At 43.5% G+C, this 26,198-nt stretch overlaps 1 protein-coding gene across 1 annotated transcript in view; it reads left to right on the plus strand.

The window, feature by feature from the left end:
- LOC308093607 (uncharacterized protein) overlaps window positions 1-25,170 on the plus strand; it is a gene marked incomplete at its 3' end in the record, with an annotated part of 103,699 nt that extends 78,529 nt beyond the window's left edge. The window contains exons 5-8 of the mRNA XM_080439939.1: window positions 11,575-11,778; window positions 19,112-19,349; window positions 24,667-24,783; window positions 24,953-25,170. Of these exons, the coding sequence (XP_080296065.1) occupies window positions 11,575-11,778; window positions 19,112-19,349; window positions 24,667-24,783; window positions 24,953-25,170 (777 nt within the window). The remainder of the gene's footprint in view (window positions 1-11,574; window positions 11,779-19,111; window positions 19,350-24,666; window positions 24,784-24,952) is intronic.
- Between the last annotated feature and the right edge of the window lie 1,028 nt (window positions 25,171-26,198).

Raw genomic sequence — 26,198 nt, forward strand, 5'->3', positions numbered from 1 at the left:
AGGCAGCACAATACTTAAAATGGCAAGACCACTTTGGTAGAGGTTTGGGTTGTGTAGTTACCTTGCCATGATGTAACTCCAAAGGTGGACAAGAAATCAAAAATAATTGCTCCAGTGATTAGAAATTGATCATTCTAAATATGCTCCTCAGTAACTTACATTTTATGGTAAAACACCCCTCATTTTTAAACCCCCTATTTTATAAAAATGTCAACTTCCTGTTCATTTTTTCTATTTTTATTTTTTATTTTTTTTAAAACGAATGCCCCTCTTCATCATCATACTGTATGTGTCGCACAAAAGTAGCAAGAGTAGCCAAAATGTGTCGCAGCGTGATGCGTTTTGAGCTTGTAGGTCTGCGATTTTTTAATTTGTGGGACAAATACATTATCATTTTGGGGGTCCTTGACATGAAAAAAGTTTGAGAACCACTGATTATATTATAGCACCATACGTTTTTTTCAAAAGAAAAACTGTTAGGATTTGTAGAAATCCCCAGAAGCAAAGATTTGAGTAAAAAGACGATGCTTTAAAAATATATATATATTCTTTTCACGATAAAAAAAAAAGCAGATCTACAAGCTCGTAGCGCGGCACTGAGCTTGTATATCTGCTATTTTTGATTAGACCAAAGTATAAAATAATGATTATAGCAAAAAATCTAAAATGACGCAGCATGCGTTCCCGGATTGAACGGGTTAAAGGAACACTATTATGATTCTCAAGAATTTCAACATTCCATACAGTATGTTGCAGGGTAAATGTCACATAAAGCACTGACGTTCACAGGTTTGAACCCCGTATTCAGGCTGTTAGACGGGGACGCTGGTTTGTCCACTCATCTTGTTCCTGTTTTGAGACCGTCGCTAATCCAATGTGTGCCGGTTGTCAGGGACACGTTCGGTCGGAGAAACAGAGTGTGTGTGTGGTTTGAGTTAAGCATGTTGACATCATGGTTTCCATGTAACACATCTGCTGCTCAGAGTGTGTCGAGCACGCACACACACACACACACACACACACACACACACACACACACACACACACACACACACACACACACACACACACACACACACACACACACACACACACACACACACACACACACACACACCCCCCAGTGGTGTAAAGTAACTAAGTAATTTACTCAAGTACTGTACTTCAGTACAATTTTGAGATATTTGTTCTTTACTGGAGTATTTCTAATTTCCAATGATTTTACTTCTACTCCATTACATCTCAGAGGCAAATATTGTACTTTTACTCCACTACAATTATTTGAAAACTTTAGTTACTTGTTACTTTGTAGATTTGGATTATTATTACAAAACAGACATTAACCACTTCAGCCCTATATACTGTACAGCCCTATATACCAATGTACAAGCTACAAATACAAGCTCACAATGCGTCGCATCGCAACGCATTGTGAGCTTGTAGATCGGCTATTTTCAAAAGATTTTTATACATTTGAAAACCTGTGGACATTCTGCACAATGAGTACTTTTACTTTTGTACTTTAAGTACATTTTGATGCCAATTTTTTTGTACTTTTACTCAAGTACATTTTGAATTCCGGACTTTTATTTGTAACAGAGTATTTCTATATTGCAGTATTGATACTTTAACTTAAGTAAAAGTACAAGAGTACACTCACACGCACATACACACTGACACACACACTTTTCACTATTCCACTTATTTGAAAGTTGACTGTTCTAGCATTTTCATTTACCCCCTCTCCTCTCCTCTCCTCTCCTCTCCTCTCCTCTCCTCTCCTCTATCTATTTATAGTGTGTGTCTTGGCAGACAGAGTGGGCACGGTGTCTTGGCCTTGCTTCCACCACTTGCGTTACTGCTGTCTGCCCTCTCAACACAATGCATCATGGTCCTAAAGAGATACGCCGTCACTCCGGCTGCTTGTACCCGTGGCATAACACTATAGCACCTGCTGTCATCTTGTCATCTAATGCACTGGTTCCCACAGCGTGGGGTCCGGGGACCCCCAGGGGTACTTGAGGGGGTTCCAGGGGGTCCCCAGCTAAATGATGGATAGGAACCAAATGGACCCTTATGGGTCTGTAACTCTGAGAGTGTACAAATGGAACCAAATGGACCCTAACGGGTCCATTTGGTTCCATTTGTACACTCTCAGAGTTAAATTAACATTGATTGTACAATATAAATTGGGGTCCCAGGGATAGAAATGCCATTAAATGGGGGGTCCGTAGCCTAATGCATGTCAAACTGGGGGTCCTTGAAATTACATTTTTTACGGCTAGAGCGGTAAAAATCTTCTCTAATGGGGGTCCCTGGGCTTCTAATAAGTGTCAATTTGGGGGTCCTTGACATGAAAAAGTTTGAGAACCACCGATTTAGTGCACTGGTTCTCACAGCGTGGGGTCCTGGGTTGGGGACCCCCTGGGGTCCTTCAGGACTTACGGGTCTGTGACCCCCAGAGAGTCGATGTACTGATCACAATCGGTTTTATTTGTCACATCACAGTTCTACAGGCGTAAAGCAGTGGGTGAAACTCTTTTTTTTGTGTGTGTGTTGCACTCCATTGAGAAGAGAGAGGATATAGGTAGAGTAAAGGGAGATATATTGTTCGGGCAGAAACCTCTCCTATTATACGGAAAGACTGGTGGGGAAAAAAAGGGCGTCCGCTCCACATTCAGTGTGCATACATACATTCAGTGGTGTAAAGTAACTAAGTACATTTACTCAAGTACTGTACTTAAGTACGATTTTTTTCCCGCATTTCTCTCGCTAGTTCTTCTGAAACTCCAACTCTGTGAACCCCTCTTTGCAGAAGTTATTGTAATATTTAAAGTCCTGTTCATTATTGTAGGCCTACATAATAAGTGTCATGAAGCATCAGGGCATTAATTCACACGTTGTGATGCATTGTGAGCTTGGAGATCCATTGTCAGCGTAGCCCCATTTGGAACCTCTCACTCCGCAGCGATTGGAGCTGTTGTCAGCTGTTCTTATCAATGACCGACAAAAACTCCTAACTCCACTTGAGCTGGATTTGGGTAAAGTGGTGATAATATAATGACACATGCAAGTATCTGACAAAATATAAAGTCACTATACCAACTTTGATGAGAAAGTATTGCTTTCTTTTAAAATATAAGGTTTTCTTCATTTCCTGAAAAGTTTATATTTTATTTTTTCATTTCCTGTAAAATGAGCTTTTTGGAGTTAACTGGTTGCTGCCGGACAGCAGAGAGATATATATATATATATATATATATATATATATATATATATATATATATATATATATATATATATATATATATATATATATATATATATATATATATATATATATATATATATATATATATATATATATATATATATATATATATATATATGTATGTGTATATTCAAAGATTTGCACAAATTTTCCACGATTTTTCAAAGAATAGCAGATCTACAAGCTCATAGCGCGGCATTCGGTGCCGCGCTATGAGCTTGTATATCTGCTATTTTTGAATAGCCAAAGACCTCTTAAAATGACACAGATGCGTTCCCGGTCTTTATGGTTTAAAGGGGTTCTGTGAAGGATTGGTGTGGTCAGGTGTGAACATTTATCCACTGTGTGTGGGGCCTAGCTCCCAGTGTTACAAACGCTCAACACGCTCATTTATCTTGAGATTTAAAAGCTCCGTTTTGCAACCTAGCAGTTTGCAGTAAACCTCCTGGGCCGAGGTCCTGACTTAATGCAGAATGCCAGCGTGTAAACGGTTAGAATGTTTGATGTTTCTCTCACAGAAACTCTCATCCGGTTAAAGCGGCACTTTGTAAACTTTCTTTTAATGAATCAAATGTAATTTTGTCCAATATGTATGGCAGAGTATGTTAACACATTGTGTGCCAGAGGTTTATTAAAATAGGGTACGTTCAGTGCCAGCATTTCTTCCATCCACTTACGTTGATATGTTTCGTGCTGTAGAAGCCCCGTCGAGGACGTGCATGTAAACAAAGCCTGCGTGCAAGACGGCAGAGGGTCCCGACTAACGCCTGGAACAGTAATATTTCTAACGCGATCCTCCATTGCAGAGTGATCGCCGATCGAAAACGGCTCACTTCCACCAGGTTAAAAAGAAATGGAGATATTAAGCTTTTAGTCAAGGAGTTAACATTGGAGCGGCCGACCGGAAGCATTTTTGACATGGATCGACATCCGGCCTCTCCTTCTCAGAGACTCCTTGGATGATCCCAAAGTTTCGTTAGAGCGCCCCACGTGGGAAAAATATATATTAAAAAAAAGGGCCAAAAACGGTCCGGACCGTTTATGGCACTCAATGTGTTAATACAATATAACTTATATAATTGGGGTGTTTGTATTTTGTCTCCCTGCTCTTCTATTGAGACATTTAGATCGTGTCAAAGGTCATGTCTCACCTAGACACAGGATCTGACCCGAATTTTCAATTTATCCCCTGAGCAAGCAGGCAGGCTCTATTAGCCCAATGGTAAAACTGTCAGCACTTGCGCAGGAAACCGGGTTAAATAAATAAAGAATTGGTGAAATACTGGTTTCTTTTTCAAACTGACAAATTCATGCAGAAGAATGGAAGTGATTAAGACGATTATATGCAAAATGATATGCATATATAAGAAGGGGAAAAAAAGGATTGTGATCATCTCAAATAATTGCTTTCAGGCTAAATAACTGTGACAGGGCTCTTATACCCATTGAGCTGAACAGGGAGAGAAAAAAAACCAAAGCGTGAACTGTGTTTTATTGTTTTACCCAGAATGCCCCTTTGTTCCTGTGTGTCTGGGGGCAGGGTCAGGAGGAGTACAGCCATCTGCCTCTCTGTGGCTCTCTCTCACACACACACACACACACGGATGCACACACGGATGCACGCACACACGGATGCACACACAGATGCACGCACGCACGTGCGGCACACTGCAACCCTTCCTCCACTGTGTGTGTGTGTGTGTGTGTGTGTGTGTGTGTGTGTGTGTGTGTGTGTGTATATATTTGTATTGCTATACTCTTGAGATACAAATGTATAGCAGAATGTTCTTATATTATAACACTGCTGTCGGGCAGAAAACTCTTATCTCCATATTCTAACTTTTTTTCCCGTAAATTAACGCCCTACTTGATCACACTACAGGGTCACACAAAAGCATCAAAATATTTCAAATATAAAAAGGTTCCTATCACACAAAGATTTGGCGGACCCCCTGTAGTAACTCTGAGGACCCCCTAGGGGTCCCGGACCCCCTGTTGAAGACCCCTGTTCTAGAAGCTCGCAACGTGTGGAAGCGCGCTGCGTGTGAACTGAGTTGGCACACGACTACAGTACAACCCAGGCTTAAGGCTTAGGCAGATTTTTTTTTTCAAAATGTCCTTTTGCTAAATTGCCATCCTACAATTTTTATGTCCTCAAAAGTATAGCAATACCGACCTGTGTGTGTTGGGGAGGGGGGGGGGGGTCATGTGTCACTGAGGACAGCTGTATCCAGAAGGCTCAATAGAGAGGCCAAGATTTTTTGCTGGTTAAAAATCCCTGAACCATGGGGAAACCTTGGCACACTCCACTCCCTCAGCAGTTGCCCCTGAGCAGCAAGCAGTTAGCCCATAATTACTCTAGTGTAGGAATTTAGTGGCCTTTGTACTGGTCAGCTCCCAGTGGTCAATAGTAGAAGACTGTGGTTGTACTGGTCAGCTCCCATTGACCAGCAGTAGAGGACTGTGGTTGTACTGGTCAGCTCCCAGTGACAAACAGTAGAAGACTGGTTGTACTGGTCAGCTCCCAGTGACAAACAGTAGAAGACTGTGGTTGTACTGGGAAGGTCTCTATTCAAAATATTGTCTCTGTCGGTGTAAACCTCAAACCGTTACTTGATTCAAATTCAAAAACAGCAGAAGTAGCAGATCTACAAGCTCGAGTGCTTTTGTGTGACGCTGTAGTATGATCAAGTTAACATTTTTACATTTTAATTTAGAAATATAACACAAAAAGTTAAAATATGGAGTTAAAAGGTCCTGTCCAGGCAGTAACAATATCAGAGTTAGCATCTGTCATTTCCCCTTCTACAAAAAGACGTCCGTATGCAGAGGACAGTCTTGGGAATAGACTGGAACACGGGGGACGTTAACCCGTTCAAACCGGGAACGCATCTGTGTGTCATTTTTAGATTTCTTTGGGCTATTCAAAAATAGCAGATCTACAAGCTCATAGCGCAATGAGCTTGTATAGATCTGCAATTTTTTGGGGAAATGTTGTGCAAATCTTTCAATATATATAATTTTTTAAAGCAAACATTTGTAACTCAAATCTTTGCTTCTGGGGATTCTACTAATGTCTTCTAAATCCTAACACTTTTTTGATAAAAAACGTATGCTGCTGTTTAGGTGGTTCTCAAACTTTTTTTTTAAGGACCACCAAAAATGATATAATGTATTTGGCCGTGGACCGGTGGACCCCCATCTCAAAATGTTATAAATGTATATGTATTCAAAGATTTGCAAAAACGTTTTAAGATTTTAGCCAAATAAATCTTAAATATGACACACGGATGCGTTCCAGGTCTTAAAGGGTTAAGGCCTGTCAGAGCCCAGCTGTCCCCTCTGTACACAACCTCCCAGACAGAGCAAACCACACCAGGGCTACCTGTCTGTCCCAGGAGACTCCCCAGGCTCCATGATCCACCTTCCAGCATTTTAACCCATTCAATCCGGGAACGCATCTGTGTCATTTTTAACATTTCTTTGGGCTGTCTTTTGAATAATCGAGAAAATGTGTGCAAATCTTTGAATATATATATATTTTTTAAAGTGAACATTTGTAACTCAAATCTTTGCTTCTGGGGGGGTCCCTGGAACAAATCATTTTGAGAGGGGGGTCCGCGGCCAAATACATATCTAAAGATGTTTTCTAAATCCTAACAGTATGTTACTATGTCAGTGGTGCTCCAACTTGTAGACCCCCTAGAAGCACAGAGTTAAAAATGTTTGCTTTAAAACATATATATATATATATATATATATATGATTGCACAAATTCTCCACGATTAAAATACAAATAGCAGATATACAAGGTTTTTATTTTTGAATAGCCAAAGAAATGTTAAAATGACTGAGATGTGTTCCTGGTCTTAATGGATTAAGGAGCCTTTGAACATGCAGCTAACAGGTGTTCTGCTGCAAGGTTATTGTAGTTAACTAAAAAGCTGCACTGAATAACTTTCCTCTTCTACCCCGGATTTGAACCAGGTTTCCTTTCGCAAGTGCAGATTTTTTTTTACCATTGAGCTGATAGAGCCGGCTTGCTTGCTCAGGGGATAAATTGAATCTTCATGTCAGATCCTGTGTCCTAGGTGAGACATGACCTTTGACACGATCTAAATGTCTCAATAGAAGAGCAGGGAGACAACATACAAACACCCCAATTGTATACGTTATGCAAGGGATAATTTACGGCGCGCCGGTCGTGGTTGAGAAATAACCCCAGACAGGATGATTAATGATCCTAAATTATCCCGCTTATTACACGGCTACTTAATAAATAAATGTATAAATTGACCCAAAAGTAACAACAAAACTAAGTATTTCCTTGCTTACGGTAATGAAAGTATTCCATAAGTGTTTGCGCTGGCCGTCCGTCCAGCGCAACACGGTCGCCTCAGAAAACAAGGAAGTGTTGATCAAATAAGAATACATTTTCGGTTACTGCATTGTCCATTTCTTGCTTTGAATGTTTTCCAAAACATTCTCCAGAGCAAAGTTGTTAACGTCATTGTGTGCTTGTTTACATGGCTGTCGTGTTGGATACCGCATACAATCAAGCAGCGCAGCAGGTGCTCTTTGATTAGACAGCGGTCTGTTATAGAGCTCATCGGTCATTATCCAGAAACTACACACAGCTGAATTCAGTGATTGACCAATCAGAATCAAGCATTCAACCAAGTGTAATAAATTGTATTAACATACTCTACCATACAGATTGGACAAATGTTTTTTATAGTTACATAGGGCCGCTTTAATATGTTGCATGTATATATGTAGATAACGATAATAATGATGAAAAATAGATTGATAGAAATTGATGGTGTGTCTCTACTGTCTGAGTGGATGTTGTGTCTAGTGTATAGTCTACTGTATAAATGGATGTTGTGTCTAATGTATAGTATACTGTCTGAATGGATGTTGTGTCTAATGTATAGTCTACTGTATAAATGGATGTTGTGTCTAGTGTATAGTCTACTGTCTGAATGGATGTTGTGTCTAATGTATAGTCTACTGTATAAATGGATGTTGTGTCTAGTGTATAGTCTACTGTCTGAATGGATGTTGTGTCTAATGTATAGTCTACTGTCTGAATGGATGTTGTGTCTAATGCATGTACTGTGTTTTAGTGAATGTCCTCGTTGACGTTTTGATGATGAAGCGTGTCATTCAGAGAGGACAGTTTCACTGAATGAAGTCATCTTTATGTTTTTGTCCTTTTTCTCCCCGTCTTCTTTATGCTCAGGACCTTCAGTTGTTGTCAGATGGTGTAGTCTTTACTGAATGAAACGGCTCTTAAATCACTCTGTTGACGCCTCTCTGTGCTCTCAGCTAGATGAATATAGAGGCTGTCCTTCACACACGCACACACACACACACATGCACACAGTTCATTTTGTGTGGTTGGGTGAGAGAGAAACCTTGGCGTAGGAAATGTGAACCTCTCTCCAGCGTCTGACCTTTGACCCCCAGTTGATTGTAGAAGCCGGTGCTGACATCATCACACTGATGATGCACCTGCCAGCCCGTTGCTAGGAGACCAGCTCTACTCCTCACAGGAGAGCTGTCCATCAGAGCTGTCATCTTAACGTGTGTGTGTGTGTGTGTGTGTGTACTACTAAATGAACTGCAGTTATATATAGCGCTTTTCCTAGTCTATCCGGCAACTCAAATGCACTTCACCATGTACTTCAAATTCACCTATTCACAAACACCACAACTACCACATCACATGTTATGCGGTACACACACACACACACACACACACACACACACACACACACACACACACACACACACACACACACACACACACACACACACAGAAAATAACATCTTTCTCATAACTCTCTCTCCCTCTCTCTTTCTCTTCTCTCTCCCTGTCTCTCTCCTTCTCTCCCTCTCTTTCTCTCTTCTCCCCCCGTCTCCCTCTCTCTCTTTCTCTCTTCTCCCCCCGTCTCCCTCTCTCTTTCTCTCTTCTCCCCGTCTCCCTCTCTCTCTTTCTCTCTTCTCCCCCGTCTCCCTCTCTCTCTTTCTCTCTTCTCCCGTCTCCCTCTCTCTCTTTCTCTCTTCTCCCCCGTCTCCCTCTCTCTCTTTCTCTCTTCTCCCCGTCTCCCTCTCTCTCTTTCTCTCTTCTCCCGTCTCCCTCTCTCTCTTTCTCTCTTCTCCCCCGTCTCCCTCTCTCTCTTTCTCTCTTCTCCCCCGTCTCCCTCTCTCTCTTTCTCTCTTCTCCCCCGTCTCCCTCTCTCTCTTTCTCTCTTCTCCCCGTCTCCCTCTCTCTCTTTCTCTCTTCTCCCGTCTCCCTCTCTCTCTTTCTCTCTTCTCCCCCGTCTCCCTCTCTCTCTTTCTCTCTTCTCCCCCGTCTCCCTCTCTCTCTTTCTCTCTTCTCCCCCGTCTCCCTCTCTCTCTTTCTCTCTTCTCCCCCGTCTCCCTCTCTCTCTTTCTCTCTTCTCCCCCGTCTCCCTCTCTCTCTTTCTCTCTTCTCCCCCGTCTCCCTCTCTCTCTTTCTCTCTTCTCCCTCTCTCTCTTTCTCTCTTCTCCCCCGTCTCCCTCTCTCTCTTTCTCTCTTCTCCCCCGTCTCCCTCTCTCTCTTTCTCTCTTCTCCCCGTCTCCCTCTCTCTTTCTCTCTTCTCCCCGTCTCCCTCTCTCTCTTTCTCTCTTCTCCCCATCTGTCTCTCTCTCTCTCTTCTCCCCTGTCTCTCTCTCATCTCTCCCTCTCACCCTCTTTTTCTCTCTCCCCCTCTCCCTCTTCATCTCTCTCTCTCGCTTCCTCTTCCTCTTCCTCTCCTTCTCACCCTCTCTCTCCCTCTTTCCCTCTCTCCCTCTCTCTCCCTCTCTCTCTCTCCCTCTCTCTCAGATAGCATTTGCTCAACATCACTTTAACTGAATAAACAGATTGAACATCACTGTGACAGAGGAACTGGCCTGGTAAATGGAATGGTGTTACCCACTGTGATTTGCCCACAGTGTGGGGACGGAGTTGACTGGAAAAGAAAACACAGCAAGGTGTTGCTGGCAGGCCTAACCTCTGTCAGCTCACAGCCGCCATTCTATAAACCTTTTGAAACAACATGGAATTTAATAGAAATATGGAGATGTGAGGTTTGATGCCCGACAACAACGATGAGGTCTGTTAATGACCGCATGGAGCATTGTCTATTATTTACATGATCTGTAGTGATATGTCAACCACACACACACACACACACACACACACACACACACACACACACACACACACACACACACACACCCAACCTGCGTTTCTGTTGGGGGGGGGGGGGGGCGGGGCGCACAGGCTCTGAGCTGGTTGCCATGGAAACTGCAGCTGTGTGTGTGTGAGAGGAGAGGAGGCAGGGATATCCATCAGTTAATCATACACACCTGACATAACATTTAGTGTGTGAGTGGGGTTTGTGTGCACGGTTGGGTGTACTGTAACACACACACACACACACACACACAGACACACAGACACACACACACACACACAAGTATTGCGTGAACGCAGTGTGTTAGTGTTGTAAGGTGTGCTACTATGTTTCCTCTTGGTGACATCACCCTGTCTGCACTCTGCAGGGAGTGGAACCCTCAACCTCTAGCCAGAGGTCATACAGTCCAATCAATCACCTCATCTTTAGTGATCAACAACACCCTGTAGTAACTGTTTCTCTCTCTTCTCTCACACTCCCTCTTTATTTGTGTGTATTTTCTTTTTCTCTCTTTCTCTATTTTTCACTCTCACTCTTTTCTCTGTCTGTCTGTCTGTCTGTCTGTCTGTCTGTCTGTCTGTCTGTCTGTCTGTCTGTCTGTCTGTCTGTCTGTCTGTCTGTCTGGTCTTCTCTCTCTCTCTTTCTTTTTCTGTATTTTCTTTCTCTCTCCCTCTCTTTCTTCCGCTCTTTCTCTCACTCTCCGTTCTCTCTTTTCTCCTCTCTCATTCTCTCTCTCTCTCTCTCTCTCTCTCTCTCTCTCTCTGTGTGATCTACAAGCTCACAACGCGTTGCATCGCGACGTGTTGTGAGCTTGTAGATCTGGTATTTTCAAACATTTTAGTACTTTTACTTTTGGTACTTTAAGTACATTTTGATACCAATACTTTTGTACTTTTACTCAAGTAATTTTTGAATTCCGGACTTTTACTTGTAACTGAGTACTTCTACCTTGCAGTATTGATACTTTTACTTAAGTAAAACATTTGTGTACTTTTTCCACCACTGGTGTTCTTAAAATTCTAACACTTTCTCTCTCTCTCTCTCTCTCTCTCTCTCTCTCTCTCTCTCTCTCTATGTCTCTCTCCCCTCCAGAAGTACAAGCACCATGAGGAGGACGCATCTTCTCCCCAGGAGGACCTCAGCTCTCCTCAGCTGACGGAGGAGGCGGTCCCTCCTCCTCCGGCCCCTCCGGTGACGGTGGTGGGCCCAGAGCTGGTGCAGGTGTCGGAGAAGAGCGTGTCGCAGATAGAGAATGTGCACGGCTACGTGGCGCATGCGCACATCTCCCCCATGAAGGTAGGAGGCGCCGTTCACTAGGGACATGGTTAACACTTCTCTCTCTCTCTGTCTCTCTCTGGCCCTGTTCAGACTTGATATTTAGCCTTTAAGCCCCATTTAAACAAGAATTATTTTAAATAAATCAGGCACTGGCTTCTCTACCTTTTCTTTTCTTAGTTATATAAAAAGTGAAACACCAATTTCACTTTCACTTCCGTGTTGCGCCAAATGTGGTGACCTTTCGAAATTCAGCCACCCGGAGCCGTTCCGCCCAGTCCAGAGCATGGGAATGGATTACAGAGCATGGGAGAAGCATCTAATTGGCTGTCCTTCGGACCAATTATCAAAAGGTTGCAGGAATGTGCCTATTGACTTAACTCTTGCAACGACTCTTTCTAGGCTACCTGGCTGTGCCAGTGCAGTTTCCGGGGGAAGTACATATGACGGAAGTACCGCCTGATAGACATTCTATGCTTTAGTTTAGGTCGTTAGCTGGCTTTTCTCCTCTGAGATGAGAAAAGGCTGGGAACCAGTGTTTTTGCCAGCAAATTTCGATTTAGTTTTAGTCAGTCTTTTGAATAAAATTCAATTTAGTTTTTGTCACATTTTTGTCATCTGAAATGTTTGTCTTAGTTTTAGTCTAGTTTTAGTTGACTAAATCCTCAGTTGATTTAGTCTCAGCTTAGCTGCACTTAGCTTGGCTGCATGCCAAAAATAGCCGATCTACAAGCTCACAACGCATCGCAGTGCGTTGTGAGCTTGTAGATTGGCTATTTTCGAAGCGTGACACCCACGTGCAACCAAGCAAAAACTCAGTTTTCGTCAGAGAAAAAAGGAAACCGACAAACATTTTTCATCATAGTTTTAGTCGACGAACACTGCTGGGAACGAGGCTAGTCAACCCATTTTAAGAAGCCCAGGGTGTGTACAGGAACCTGTATCACCTGGACCCCAAACACCAGCTCTGAACAGGGCTGTATTTTTTGTCTCTCTGTCTCTCTGTCTCTCTGTCTCTGTCTCTCTGTCTCTCTGTCTCTCTCTCTCTCTCTTTGTCTGAAAAGTATTTTTCTCTCATTTGTTTTTGTGAGCGTTGTCCGCCCTATATGTCTATTTCATCCTCTTTGTCGATCAACCTGTCTGTTTGTCTGTCTGTCTGTCTGTATGTATGTCTTTCTCTCACGCACACACACACACACACGCACACGCACACGCACAAGCAAGGAGGGTGAGGACTTAATGCCTTTGTGTTGATGTTGCTTATGTGTGCTTCATTAAACCTCCCTAAACAAACACACACACACACACACACACACACACACACACACACACACACACACACACACACACACACACACACACAACCCTGTACTGTGGTACACATACTGTACTTAATGTACATGATATGTGTAATTATTACATCATCGATGAATGACGCTCGTTGGTGTTGCTGGTCATACTTCCTGTCATGGTGTGATGATGATGTCAAAAACCCAGCCAATCCAGTAACAGTCAGGTTGTTGTTGGTCACATTCAGCCAGTCCAGTTGTTCAGAACTCTGTAACATTATGAATATTTAAACCTGGCATCCATATGTTGCGCTTAAAAAAAATTAAACGTTTCCCAAAGTCTTTGTTTTCCTTAACAAAAAAACTAACAAACAAACAAAATGTTTTTAGAAATGTTTTCACTATTCTAAAATGATAAATGGTGCAATGGACGCTTTACAATGATTTAGCATTACATTCACTCATTCATATTCTTAGAACGACAAAGCATATAGGTTTTTAACCGGTTGCCACACAAAGCACTCAGGATAGTCTTTTTCCGTAATTCAACAAAGGCACAGAGATCTCAATGGAATCCACTTCCCTGCATTATTTAGGCCGTCTCTCTGGCTAGACGAGGACAGTATACATCTAGCTCTACTGGCTTGGGTTTCTTTGGGTCATGCTGTCTGGGTTTGACTCCATTAGTCTTGAGTCGGTGTTGTGTTTGCTTCGTGCGTGTGTGTGTGCCACCGTGCTGAAATCCTGTTGTCTGTGTTTAGTCAGGGTGCGTGTGTTTCGAACATGCCCCATATGAGATATCTGACGTTCATATTGACAGAAAACTCTCCACAGTGTTTGTGTTAGATGAGATCTCACCCTAACCTGACTCTGTCAAATGGAAGAAGCTTGCGATACACATTTTGTTTCACAGCCTACTTCCATCTGAGACTCCTGAAGCAGAATCGATGACGGACGGCATTTTTATTTTTTCAAGCTACTTGGCAGGTGATTGGATGATCCCGCCCCTAGCAGCCGCTGATTGGTTCTAACACGCAGTGGACTGGGCAGCTTTACTCCCTGAGCGATCCCAGACTCCTTCCTGAAATCAAATGCAAATGAGATTTCCGGAGGGAGGGGGGTTTAGCAGGCTAATCTCACCCGTGATTTCATCCAAGTCCGCTTGTAAACACTACGGCGGCCCATTTGGGACAAAAACACTGTGGCGAGGTTTCTGTCATTATGAACGTCAGATACCACCCCAAAAACAAATCAGAGCGATTAAAAATATGCTATTTAGCGCACAGAGTCACGGACCATCCGGTCAAGTTTTTAGCTACGGTGGACTCGGGATGGAGTTATGAAAATGTTCCACTCGTCCTATAGGATATAATGACATCATAAAAAGTTACGAAAAAGGCTAGTCCGGAATTCTCCTTAGAATATCTTCGCTGAAAATAGCAGACACGCTACAAGCTTGTGAGCGTCCTGCTATTTTCTGCCAATGTTTCCCCCAGAATACGGGTGGTTAAAGGAGGAGGTCTTCATCTTGTCTATGTTGAGTCTGGGGTGCAACAGTTAATCAAACTAATCGATTTAACCGATAATTACATTTATTTAATCAATAATTCATATTTTGGGCATGTCATTATAGGCTCCCAATTTTTTTTTTTTTTTTTACATCCACACATTTCAAATATATTTATTAACACATTGAGTGCCAGAGGTTTTTCAAAACAGGGTGCAGCCAGTGCCAGCGTTTTTTTTACCGTTATTGGTGATCTTTTTAGAGCTGTAGAAGCCACACTGAGGACCCGGATGTAAACAAAAGGTGTCTGGGCGATGGCCAAGGGCGATTCATCATTGCAGGGTGATCGCCCGTCGAAAATGCCTTGTTTTGACCACTGTAAAAAGATCAGGAGATATGGACCCTTTTCTCAAGTTCCCATCATTGGGGCGGATGCACGTCACCCAATGTGTTAACATGCTTATCGAAAGGTAGTGAGGTCAAAGGTTAAGCTAAAAGGATAACACAAAAAAAGCCCTGGGGTGCTTGTTTTCCATTGTGGTCCTTTGTACTCTTTGGGTTGTGTTGGGTTTGTGCGTGTGGGTTGTGTTGGGTTTGTGCGTGTGTGTGCGACCATGCTGTGATGGTGTTTAATTAGAGGAGCACGTCTTCATCCTGTCCTGTCCCGTCCTGCTCGCCATATGGAGTTCCTTCCTGTTGTTGTATCCTGCATGCTGCTCCGCACGCTGTCACACCCTCTACAAAACGTTTAACCCATTAAAGGAGGAGTTCACCCAAAAAATTATTTATTTTCTATCAATTGCACACCCCATGAAGCCTTGAATACATGGATTTATTTAGTTTTTTGTCGCATTCCTAAGCCAATCATTTGATGCCCGGGTGTATTTCCGGTAGGAGACACAAAGAATCTACTTTGTGTCTCCTACCGGATACATTGGCCGGTAGGAGACAGGAATCAAATTATTAGCTTAGGAATGCCACAAAAACACAAATAAATCCATGGATTCAAGGCTTCATGGGGTGTGCAATTGATAGAAAATAAGAAATTTTTCGGGTGAACTACTCCTTTAAGACCGGGAACGCATCTGTGTCATTCTAGATTTCTTTGGGCTATTTGTTGGAAAGATCGTGGAAAATGTATGCAAATCTTAGTATATATATTTTTTTAAAGCGAACATTTTAACTCAAATCTTTGCTTCTGGGGATTCTACAAATGTCTTCTAAATCCTAACGGTTAAAAAAAAAAATTATGTTGCTATAATATCAGTGGTTCTCAAAAATTATATGTATTTGGCCGTGGATCTCAAAATATTTTGTTCCAGGGACCCCCAGTAGTTGTAACAGAGTTAAAAATGTTGGCTTAAAAAAATATTTATCCAAAGATTTGCACGCATTTTCAAGATTTTTCAAAAATAGCAGATCTACAAGTTCATAGCGCGGCACTCGGTGCCGCGCTATGAACTTGTAGATCTGCTATTTTTGAAAAGCCTAAGAAATCAAAAAATTACACCGTCACGTTCCTTCCTGGTCTTAATGGGTTAATACCTGGCACAATATGCACTAATAGCCCGAAATATATATTTTGGATTATAAAGGGGTGTCCGTAACAGGGGTCTCCCCACCTCTCCAGCTCTTTAGTGTACAGAAAATACACATTTAGGTCAGGATACCAATTTCATTTCAACCAGGAGAGAGAGAGAGGATACAGGATATAAGCAAGTGAAATTGGAAGTGATGAAACAAAAAACAATGAACAGACACAATCTTAACTGGAACACTATAACATAAATATTGAAGCTGATAAATGGGTACTCTCTCCTTATTGAAAATGTATTTTCTCTTCACTAAAGAGCTGGAGAGACCGGGAGACCCCTATTAGATTTATTTCAAAGAAAAAAACTAAAAATAACACTTAATCACCTGCTGCACCTTTAAATATAGGGAGTATTTCTTTGTTTTTATAACAATAAAAATACAATGTATTTCCAAGGTCTAAAAGCTACTTTGAAGGTAGGGTAAGTGATATTTTTGGGTATTCTTTTGTTAAAAGGTTAAAGTATATTCTGATAGTAATCATTGCTACAGAGTGTTTGTTCGGTCACAGGGGTCTCTCCAGCTCTTTAGTAAACAGAATATAGTACATTTTCAGTTAGGTGACAACATTTAAGCCAATCAGGAGAGAGCTCTGAAAATGCATATTCTGTTTAATAAAGAGCTGGAGAGACATGGGAGACTCCTTTTACTGTACAAACACATAGCAATGAGTACTATCAGAATAAAGAGCTATTTAACACTTATTTTAACCAAAGTAAATCACTTTTAAGATCACTTCCCCCTACCACTTGTTGCAGATTGTGTAAACCAAATATGAACGATATGTGAAAGAAGTGATAGTTCTTCTCTGACATTAGATGAGGTGAGGTGAGGGCCATGTTTCTAATAGTAATCATTAGTAGAACTGTGGTGCCACCTTGTGGCCACCTACTGTTACCTCAGACAGCAGGTTCTCTACTGCCCCCTATTGCACCTGCAGGTGAACAGACAGCTACAGTACTGTGTGTTCAGTGTTACTGGTAGATGTTATGAAACGGTGGTTCTCAAACTTTTTCATGTCAAGGACCCCCCAAAATGATATGTATTTGGCTGTGGACCCCCCCCCCCCCCCCCCCATCTAAAAAATATTTTGTGTCAGGGATTGTTCAAAAATAGCAGATCTACAAGCTCATTGCCCGGCACTCGGTGCCGCACTATGAGCTTGTATATCTACTATTTTTGAGCCAAAGTATAAAATATGGTTGAAGTGGTTAAAATGACCAAGAAGGACCCCTGGGGGTCCCCCACTTTGAGAACCAATGTTATGAAGTCTTTGTCATGAACACATTACTACCTCACAGGACAACACACCATTCTCACACTGTAACATAGAGTAGATTCAACACAATTTTTTCAAAACATATAAAAAAATTAATAAAATCTGCTTCAGTTCTTTTCTGCAGAAAAACTGCTATTTTCAAGACATCTTTTGAAAATAGCAATGCTCACGATGCGACGCTATTTGCAAATGGCCGAAATGTATATAGGGCTGAAGTGTTCCTGTATGTTTTTTAATAATAATCAAAATCTACAAAGTAACTAGTAACTAAAGTTTTCATATAATAGTAGTGGAGTACAAGTACAATATTTGCCTCTGAGATGTAGTGGAGTAGAAGTAAAGGTACTGAAAATTGGAAATACTCCAGTAAAGTAAAAAATACCTAAACATTTTACTTAAGTACAGTACTTGAGTAAATGTACTTGACACACGCACACATAGGCACACATGTAAGCACACACATTGTAGCCATCAGAGGCCTGGGAGAACAGAAATGTCTTAAGTGTATGTGTGAGATTTTTTTAAAGAGGACGGCCGTTTCTGTACATCTCGGGTCATCAGGTGACTTTGTTCTAAAGAGTAGGTCCATAGTGACCACGTGCACTCTCTCACCAGACCTACATTTTTACCTTAGCTTCTGCTAGGAGGCCACTATATATATAATGATCTGAGAGGCCTTAAAATAAAAAACGTATGAAATTTGAAGACCACTTTGAATCCTTTGATACAATAACAGTCTGAAAGGGCATTTTAATGGAACTGTCCCTCTCAAAAAACGGCTAACAGGTCTGCTGCAGCTGTTAACCACTTTATACTTTGGCTATTAAAAAATAGCAGACATACAAGCTCATAGCGCGGCACAGAGTGCCGCGCTATGAGCTTGTAGATCTGCTATTTATTTTTTTTCATCCTGAAAATGTGTGCAAATCTTTAAATCTATATATTTTTAAAGAAAACATTTGTAACTTATATTTGCAAATATTTGCTTCTGTGGGGGTCCCTGGAACCAAATATTTTTAAATGGGGGGTCCGCGACCAAATACATATAATTGTGGGGGTCCTCGACATGAAAAGGTTTGAGAACCACTGATATCATAGCAACATAGGGTTTTCAGAAAACTGAAGTGTTCGTATGGCTGAGCTATGCTACCGCTGTAGCATACTGGGACTCATTATTAACTCTGGTAATGCAGTCACGTTTACATACAGCGTTCACCTCATTAGGAGCCCAGTTACACTCATTGCTTTAGCCGTTGTGTTATAATGATGATGCCAGTAGAACAATACTTGTTATTATGATGATGCCAGTAGAACAATACTTGCAATGTGTCGCAGCGGGACACATTGTGAGCTTTTTAGATCTCCTGTTGTGGTGTGAACGGAAAAAGTGGTCAACTCAAGTCCAGTTCTCTAAGACTACAGGGGTTTAAGTGGTTAAAATCAATATATTCAGTCTCTGTTTCTCTACCTCCTCTTGCTTTATTTATCAGTCTGTCTGCACCTCCCTCCTCTCTCTCTCTCATATATATCACCTCCTTAACTTCTTCTTTATCATTTTAATTAATTAACAACTCTTTTATTTCTCTTTCTTTCTCTCTCTCTCTTACATTCTCCTAACCCTTCACTTCTCCTGTCATGGTAACACCCCCCCCCCCACACCACCACCCACACCTACCTCCTCTCCAGGTGGTCTCTCTGGAGTGCATCTTTGACGGACCCACCTCGTTATCCTCCTCCTTGTTAGGCCCTCCTCCTCCTCCTCTGGCTCCTCCCCCTACCGCCACCGCCACCCCCTCCTCCTCCACCCTGTACCGCCACCCCCACCCTGACGACAGCCCCCTCCCCTCCTGCTCCTCTGTCTCCGCCCCCTTCTTCCCCCAAAGCCAGCCTCCGTACCAGGTAAAGTCACACGGCACGCCGCTTGGTGCAGTGGGTCTCAAACCTTTTCCCTCTTTCAAGGACCCCCATATTAATAAAAACATTCAGAAAATAGCCGATCTAAAAGCTCACAACGTGCCGCGATGCGACGTGTTGTGAGTTTGTAGATGGGCTATTTTCAAATAGATGTTTATAGGTTTAAAGTGTTATAAACTGAATTTGACGCCATATTAAAGGGATAGTTCACCTAAAAGAAAAACGTTGTTTCTATCGATTAGTCACCCCATGGAGACTTGAATTCATGGATATATATTTTTGTCGCATTCCTAAGCCAATCATTTGATGACCAGGGGACCGGTAGGCAGCGGTTCCGGTAGGGGATACAAAGGAGACTCTTTGTGTTTCCTACCGAAACCGCAGCCGGTCATCAAATTATTGGCTTAGGAATGCGGAAAAAACTAAAAATATATAGAAAAAAAGGCATTTTGGGGGTGAACGATCCCTTTAACTCATTTAGCTGGAGACCTCCTGGAATCCCCCCTCAAGGATCCCTCGGGGGGTCCCCGGACCTCACTTTGAGAACCACTGCGGTAAAGTATACAAGTTAGAGCTAAGAATCAACCACTAAGCTAAGAACAGGACCACTGTTGTGTTGGGTGGGGATGTGGGATAAGATTACGCTTTTTTCTGGAGTTGCACAGAGTCTTGTCTATTCTTGGCTATAGCGGTGAACAGGGACAGAGTCTCATGTCATTTTCTGTCTCCAGCCTAGCAATGTACTTATTCTGCAGGTATGCCAGCGTGTGGAAAAAGCAATCTGACAGAGATGCGGTGCACTTTGCTTTTACTGTAAGCTCTTGGAATTCAGCCTGACAAACTCATAAATAACTTCACAAGGGTGTTTCATACATGTGACTCTTGACAGAGACTCTGGATCTTAATGAGCCGAACCTGCTTGGAATTGTACCACGGGCCTCCTCGAATGACCACTAATATTGTATTTATTTGATTATTTCGTGTTTTTCTCCCCCCAATTTAGTCGTTATGCCAATTGACCCCAAATTGTTCAAATAATTGTAGTTTTTCGCTTTCCCCAAATGTCAGCTGTTTATTAGCGTTTTTGTGTTCGCTGGCTCCCGGGTTGCCAAATCATGTGCGCATATCCCCCCACGGGTATGGTCTATCATCATCAAACGCTTAGAAACTATTTCATCTGTTTCTCTACCTCTAGTCTACACAATGCGATTGTGTGGTTGAGAGTGTAGCTGCTGATCTGTGATTGTGTGGTTGAAACTATAGATGCTGATAGTAGGCAAGGCTATGTAAATAAGGAAAGGACAGACATTCATATACCATGTTATGCGCCATAGACTGCCGGACGAAATGCGAGCCGCCTGGACCAGCTTATGAATACAAAATATGTATGAGCGTCTTACCAGTCATCCCAAAATATGTTTGTTATATATGTTTGTTATCTTTAATACAAGTGTTAGCAACTGTCAAAATTCGAGGCCCTTTGCAGCTTTTAACTGCTAACAGTTGCTTTGCGGCTATATTTATGATTTTTTTTTACTTGTACAGCTGAGTACTTTAGAAGACAGAGGAGCCATTGAGTCATGCAAATATAACATGTACGTGCTTCCTACACACACAACCAACCCCCCCCCCCATTCACGGGGAGACGTTTGGTCATTAACACTTCCATGCTTTCTTTGTTATTGTTTTTCCCGCTCACATTCTCTGAAAGTATTCAGTGTGTGAATGTATCCTCGACTGTATCACAAGGTACAGTGTGAGACGATACACTCACCAGCCCACTTTATCAGGGCACACCTCTCCAACTGCACATTGACGGACATTTCTAATCACCAGTGGTGTAAATGTACTCAAGTACTGTACAATTTTGAGGTAGTTTGACTTTACTGGAGTATTTTTCAATACTTCTACTCTACTCTACTCAATATTCTTCAAAAATCTCCAAAATTAGCAGATGTACAAACTCGCAGCACGGCACAGAGTGATCTGCTGTCGATCTGCTATTTTTGAATAGCCAACGTATAAATGGATAAATGATTGTGATGCTACATTACCGGTAAATACTTTTGCTGGGGATCCCCCCCCCCCCCTCACCCCTGTGGGTTCCCGGACCCCAGTTTGAGAACCATGGAAGTTCTATGGAAGCACGTCGCACACCAAAGATAGCCCGTCTACAATCAGCTATTTTCAGTTATTAGTTATTTTAAGATGAAAGAGTATTTGAAGTGGTCAGACTAGCAGCAGAATTAGATTAAAAAGCGTTTGTTTGTTAGTGTACTGCAGTGTACTACTGTTAATTGTAGATTGAGGCTAAAGCCTCAATCTGCAATTTCTTTAACTGGTTGCCCGTATGAGAACAGCAGGAACAATTAGCAACAGACACAGAGGAAAAGCCATTCTCCCAAATCGAATAACGAGGAAGAGAATGTTTTTTTTTTGTTTTTTTTTGCGATCACGTGACCCCACTGCTCCTCTGCTTCACAGAGAGCCAAAAGAGTGACCCATAGGCGAGCGAACAGCGCCATCTAGTGGAAAAACCACTGAAAACACAAAATCTCGTCATTGGCAGACTGGACCTTTGCAAAATATGATCGTCATTGGCAGTCAAAGAGTTAAGGGCTGTACCACAAGGACTGTTGTGATGTCCCTGTCCAACTATCTCCACCATCATCACCAATCCATTTTCTCATTTCAAGAGCTCACAGTTTCATAATGCATTAGTTCCACGGACCCCCATTTGATAGCATTTATTTTATCTCAGGGACCCCCAGTCTACACTGTATAGAAAATCCCCGGTGTCAATGTAACCCCGGTGTCAAATGGACCCTTACGGGTCCATTTGGTTCCATTTGCACGCTTACAGTGTTACAGACCACTTAACGGTCCATTTGGACCCCCTGGTGGTCCTCGGACCCTACGTTGAGACCCAGTGCTGTATTGTATGTTTTAACCCGCCACCCCCCTGGCCTTCTTGCTCTCTCCAAATATTGCCATAGCAACACGGTGTGCGATGAATGCATGGTGGTGTGTGTGAGGCCATGAGGAAAGTACTGACTATGGGAAAAATATATATATTTATATAAATATATACCGTGTGCGTTCCACCGGATGGAGAGTATGGTATGGACGGAGGAAAGGAGAGGAGAGGTCAGGAGAAGAAGAAGAAGAAGAGGGGGCATGGGGGGGTGTGCTGAGAGAGGAGGTGGAGAGGAAAGGTTACATGAGAGGAGAGGAGATGCTGAGAGGGAGGATTGGAACACGAGGGAAAAGATGAACCTATGGAGGACGACCATAGATTTAATGAGGCTCTCGCTCTCTCTCTGTATATTTATGTCCCTTTATCTCTCTGTATGTCGTCTCTGTCGGGTGGAAACCTCATACTGTATATCCAAAACTGTTACTTTTCAGGATACAAAAATGGATACAACGGCAAAAATAGCAGATCTGCAAGCTCGAAACGCGACACGTTTCGAGCTTGCAGATCTGCTATTTTTGATGCTTTTGCGTGACGCTGTAGTATGATCAAGTAGGGCTTCAATGTATGGAAAAAAAACTAAAAGTTTAAATATGGAGATAAGAGATGTCTGCCCTACAGCAATGATATCTCTCTGTATATCTATCTCTCCTCTCTATGTATATATCTCCTCCTCTCTCTCTGTGTGTATTTCTCTGTCTCTGTATATATTTTTAGCTCCCAGTGTTACCCAGAGAGACAAAGGGCTCACAAGACCATGACATGACTTGTCACTAATGCAGAGCCCCCAATCTTCTTTTCTCTGCTCTCCTCTCCTCCTCCTCCTCCTCCTCCTGTCTCCTCTCTCCTTTGCTCTGCTCCTCCTCTCTCTCTCTCTCCCTCTGCTGTTATTGTTCCTCTGCATTCCTTCTGTCCCACAAGAAGGAGGCGCAGACAGACAGTCGGTCTATTTATAGAACAAATTAATCTCAAACCGCTGACAAAACCAATCAGGAAAATGGGAGGAAAAAAATCTTCTACCTACGTTCTGCACCCGTCTCCCTCTCCTGTCTCTCCTGCGCCGTCTGACCCTCAGCTTTCCTGCTGTCTGTCTCTCCTACACTGTCTCCCTCTCAGCTTTCCTGCTGTCTGTCTCTCCTGCGCCGTCTGACCCTCAGCTTTCCTGCTGTCTGTCTCTCCTGCGCTGTCTGACCCTCAGCTTTCCTGCTGTCTGTCTCTCCTGCGCCGTCTGACCCTCATCTTTCCTCCTGTCTGTCTCTCCTACACTGTCTCCCTCTCAGCTTTCCTGCTGTCTGTCTCTCCTGCGCCGTCTGACCCTCCCCTCAGCTTTCCTGCTGTCTGTCTCTCCTGCGCTGTCTGACCCTCATCTTTCCTCCTGTCTGTCTCTCCTACACTGGCTCCCTCTCAGCTCTCTCTCTCTCTCTCTCTCTCTCTCTCTCTCTCTCTCTCTCTCTCTCTCTCTCTCTCTCTCTCTCTCTCTCTCTCTCTCTCTCTCTCTCTCTCTCTCTCTCTCTCTCTCTCTCTCTCTCTCTCTCTCTCTCTCAGCTCTCCTGTCTTGTATCTACAATGACAAGACTCCTTATTACATTAAGCAGAGGATTGTCCTCCAACCATGTCCTGACTCCGTCCCTCCCCTCTATCCTCTCTCTCTCTCCGTCCCTCCACCTGTCCTTACCTTGCTTTCATCCCTCCATCCCTGTCCCCTTTATTTTAATTCCATCCCTCTTTCACCTCGCAATCTTCTTTCTCTCCATCCTTCTTCTTATCCATCCCTTCCTCCGTCTGTCCTTCACTCCCTCCATCACTCTACTGGTCCAGAAGAGTGATGGAGAGGGGAGGGGAGGGGAGGGGAGGAGAGAGGAGAGAGGATAAGATGAAGGGAAGAGAGGGGAAGTGTTTAATTTCCTAAACATAAGAGAAGACACTGAGACTAACTCTCTCTCTCGCTCTCGCTCGCTCTCTCACACACACACACACACACACACACACACACTCCCACGCTCATCCACTGCGCCAGTGTACTGCTGCTTTCAGCTGTACGTACACACACACACACACACACACACACAGAGGACAGGAAAGGAAAGAAACGACAGGACTGGCCGCTCTCTCTCTCCGTCTCTCTCTACAGGTTAAGCGTTCTTTCTCCTCTATCCCTTCCCCTCCTCTCTCTCTCTCTCTCTCTCCATCCATCCATCCATCACGGGGTGATTTGTCTCTCTCCTCACGTCCATCTACAGTCGTTTACCCTCTATCGCTCTTTCTCTCTCTCTCTCTCTCTCTCTCTCTCTACTACCCTGCTCTGTTCTGTCCATCTCTCTCTCTCTCCTCTATCATTCTCGGTCTTCCTCAGAGGTGGATGCAGCCTCCCGTCTGTCAAAGCCTCTCTCTCCTCCATCACCTCCTCTGCTGCTGCAGCCTCTTCTCCCGTCTGTCTGTGTCAGTGAGAGGGGAGGAGGAGAGGGAGGTGGTGAGAGGAGGATGAGAATAGGTTGAAGAAGAAAGAATAAGAAGAACAAGAAGAGAGAGAGAGAGAGAGGAGGGTGAGGTGGTTGGTGGCGGATGATGGGGGGGACGTGAGCCCCCCACGCCTCCCTCCCCCGCGCGCCTCCCCTCTCCTCCCTCCTTGTCGCGTATAGTCTCCCGCCCGCCGCCGCCTCCTCCGCCGCCCTTTACTTCCTTCCTTCCGCCTGCCTCCGCAGAAGCAGCGAGTGGCGGTAACAACAACAACAAAAGGTCCGTAGCTTGTAACGCTCTAACAACAACAACAACAACAAGAACACAACAAGCTAACGCAGCAATAAGACAACGGCATCAGGAGGAGGAGGCGTCTCGCTGTCTCTCCTCACAGCACTGACCACGGGGGAAGGAGAGAGAGAGAGAGAGAGAGAGGTGACTCCACAGCTACCGCAGCTGTTAGCAACGACAACAGGAGGCGCGTCAGAGTAACACAGCAGGAGTAACAGTTTAGTAGGAGAGCTGTCTGTGTTGGTGGTGGTGGGGGGGGGTCTCTCTCTGTCAGGATGTTGAACTCTGTGTGGTACGCTAAAAAGATGGGTCGCCGCATCATGGGGACCCTGAGGAGAACTAAGAGACTCCACCGCAGGCTGATGGTAGGTCTCCCCCCTCCCCCTCTACCTACCCCCCCCCCCCCCCCCACCACTTGTTTTACCCTTCCTGGCTGAATCGCCCTGACAAACTCCTGGTCTACATCCTTCACCTACCTGAACCCATCACCTACCAGTGTCCTACCTTAACCCTTCACCTACCTTAACCCATCACCTACCTGAACCCATCACCTACCAGTGTCCTACCTTAACCCTTCACCTACCTTAACCCATCACCTACCTGAACCCATCACCTACCTGAACCCATCACCTACCTTAACCCTTCACCTACCTGAACCCTTCACCTACCAGTGTCCTACCTTAACCCTTCACCTACCTTAACCCATCACCTACCTGAACCCATCACCTACCAGTGTCCTACCTTAACCCTTCACCTACCTTAACCCTTCACCTACCTGAACCCATCACCTACCTTAACCCTTCACCTACCTGAACCCATCACCTACCTTAACCCTTCACCTACCTGAACCCATCACCTACCTGAACCCATCACCTACCTTAACCCATCACCTACCTTAACCCATCACCTACCTTAACCCTTCACCTACCAGTGTCCTACCTTAACCCTTCACCTACCAGTGTCCTACCTTAACCCTTCACCTACCAGTGTCCTACCTTAACCCTTCACCTACCAGTGTCCTACCTTAACCCTTCACCTACCAGTGTCCTACCTTAACCTTTCACCTACCAGTGTCCTACCTTAACCCTTCACCTACCAGTGTCTTACCTTAACCCTTCACCTACCAGTGTCCTACCT

Source organism: Gymnoscopelus braueri (assembly GCF_963280865.1).
Source record: "Gymnoscopelus braueri genome assembly, chromosome: 10".
NCBI lineage: Eukaryota > Metazoa > Chordata > Actinopteri > Myctophiformes > Myctophidae > Gymnoscopelus > Gymnoscopelus braueri.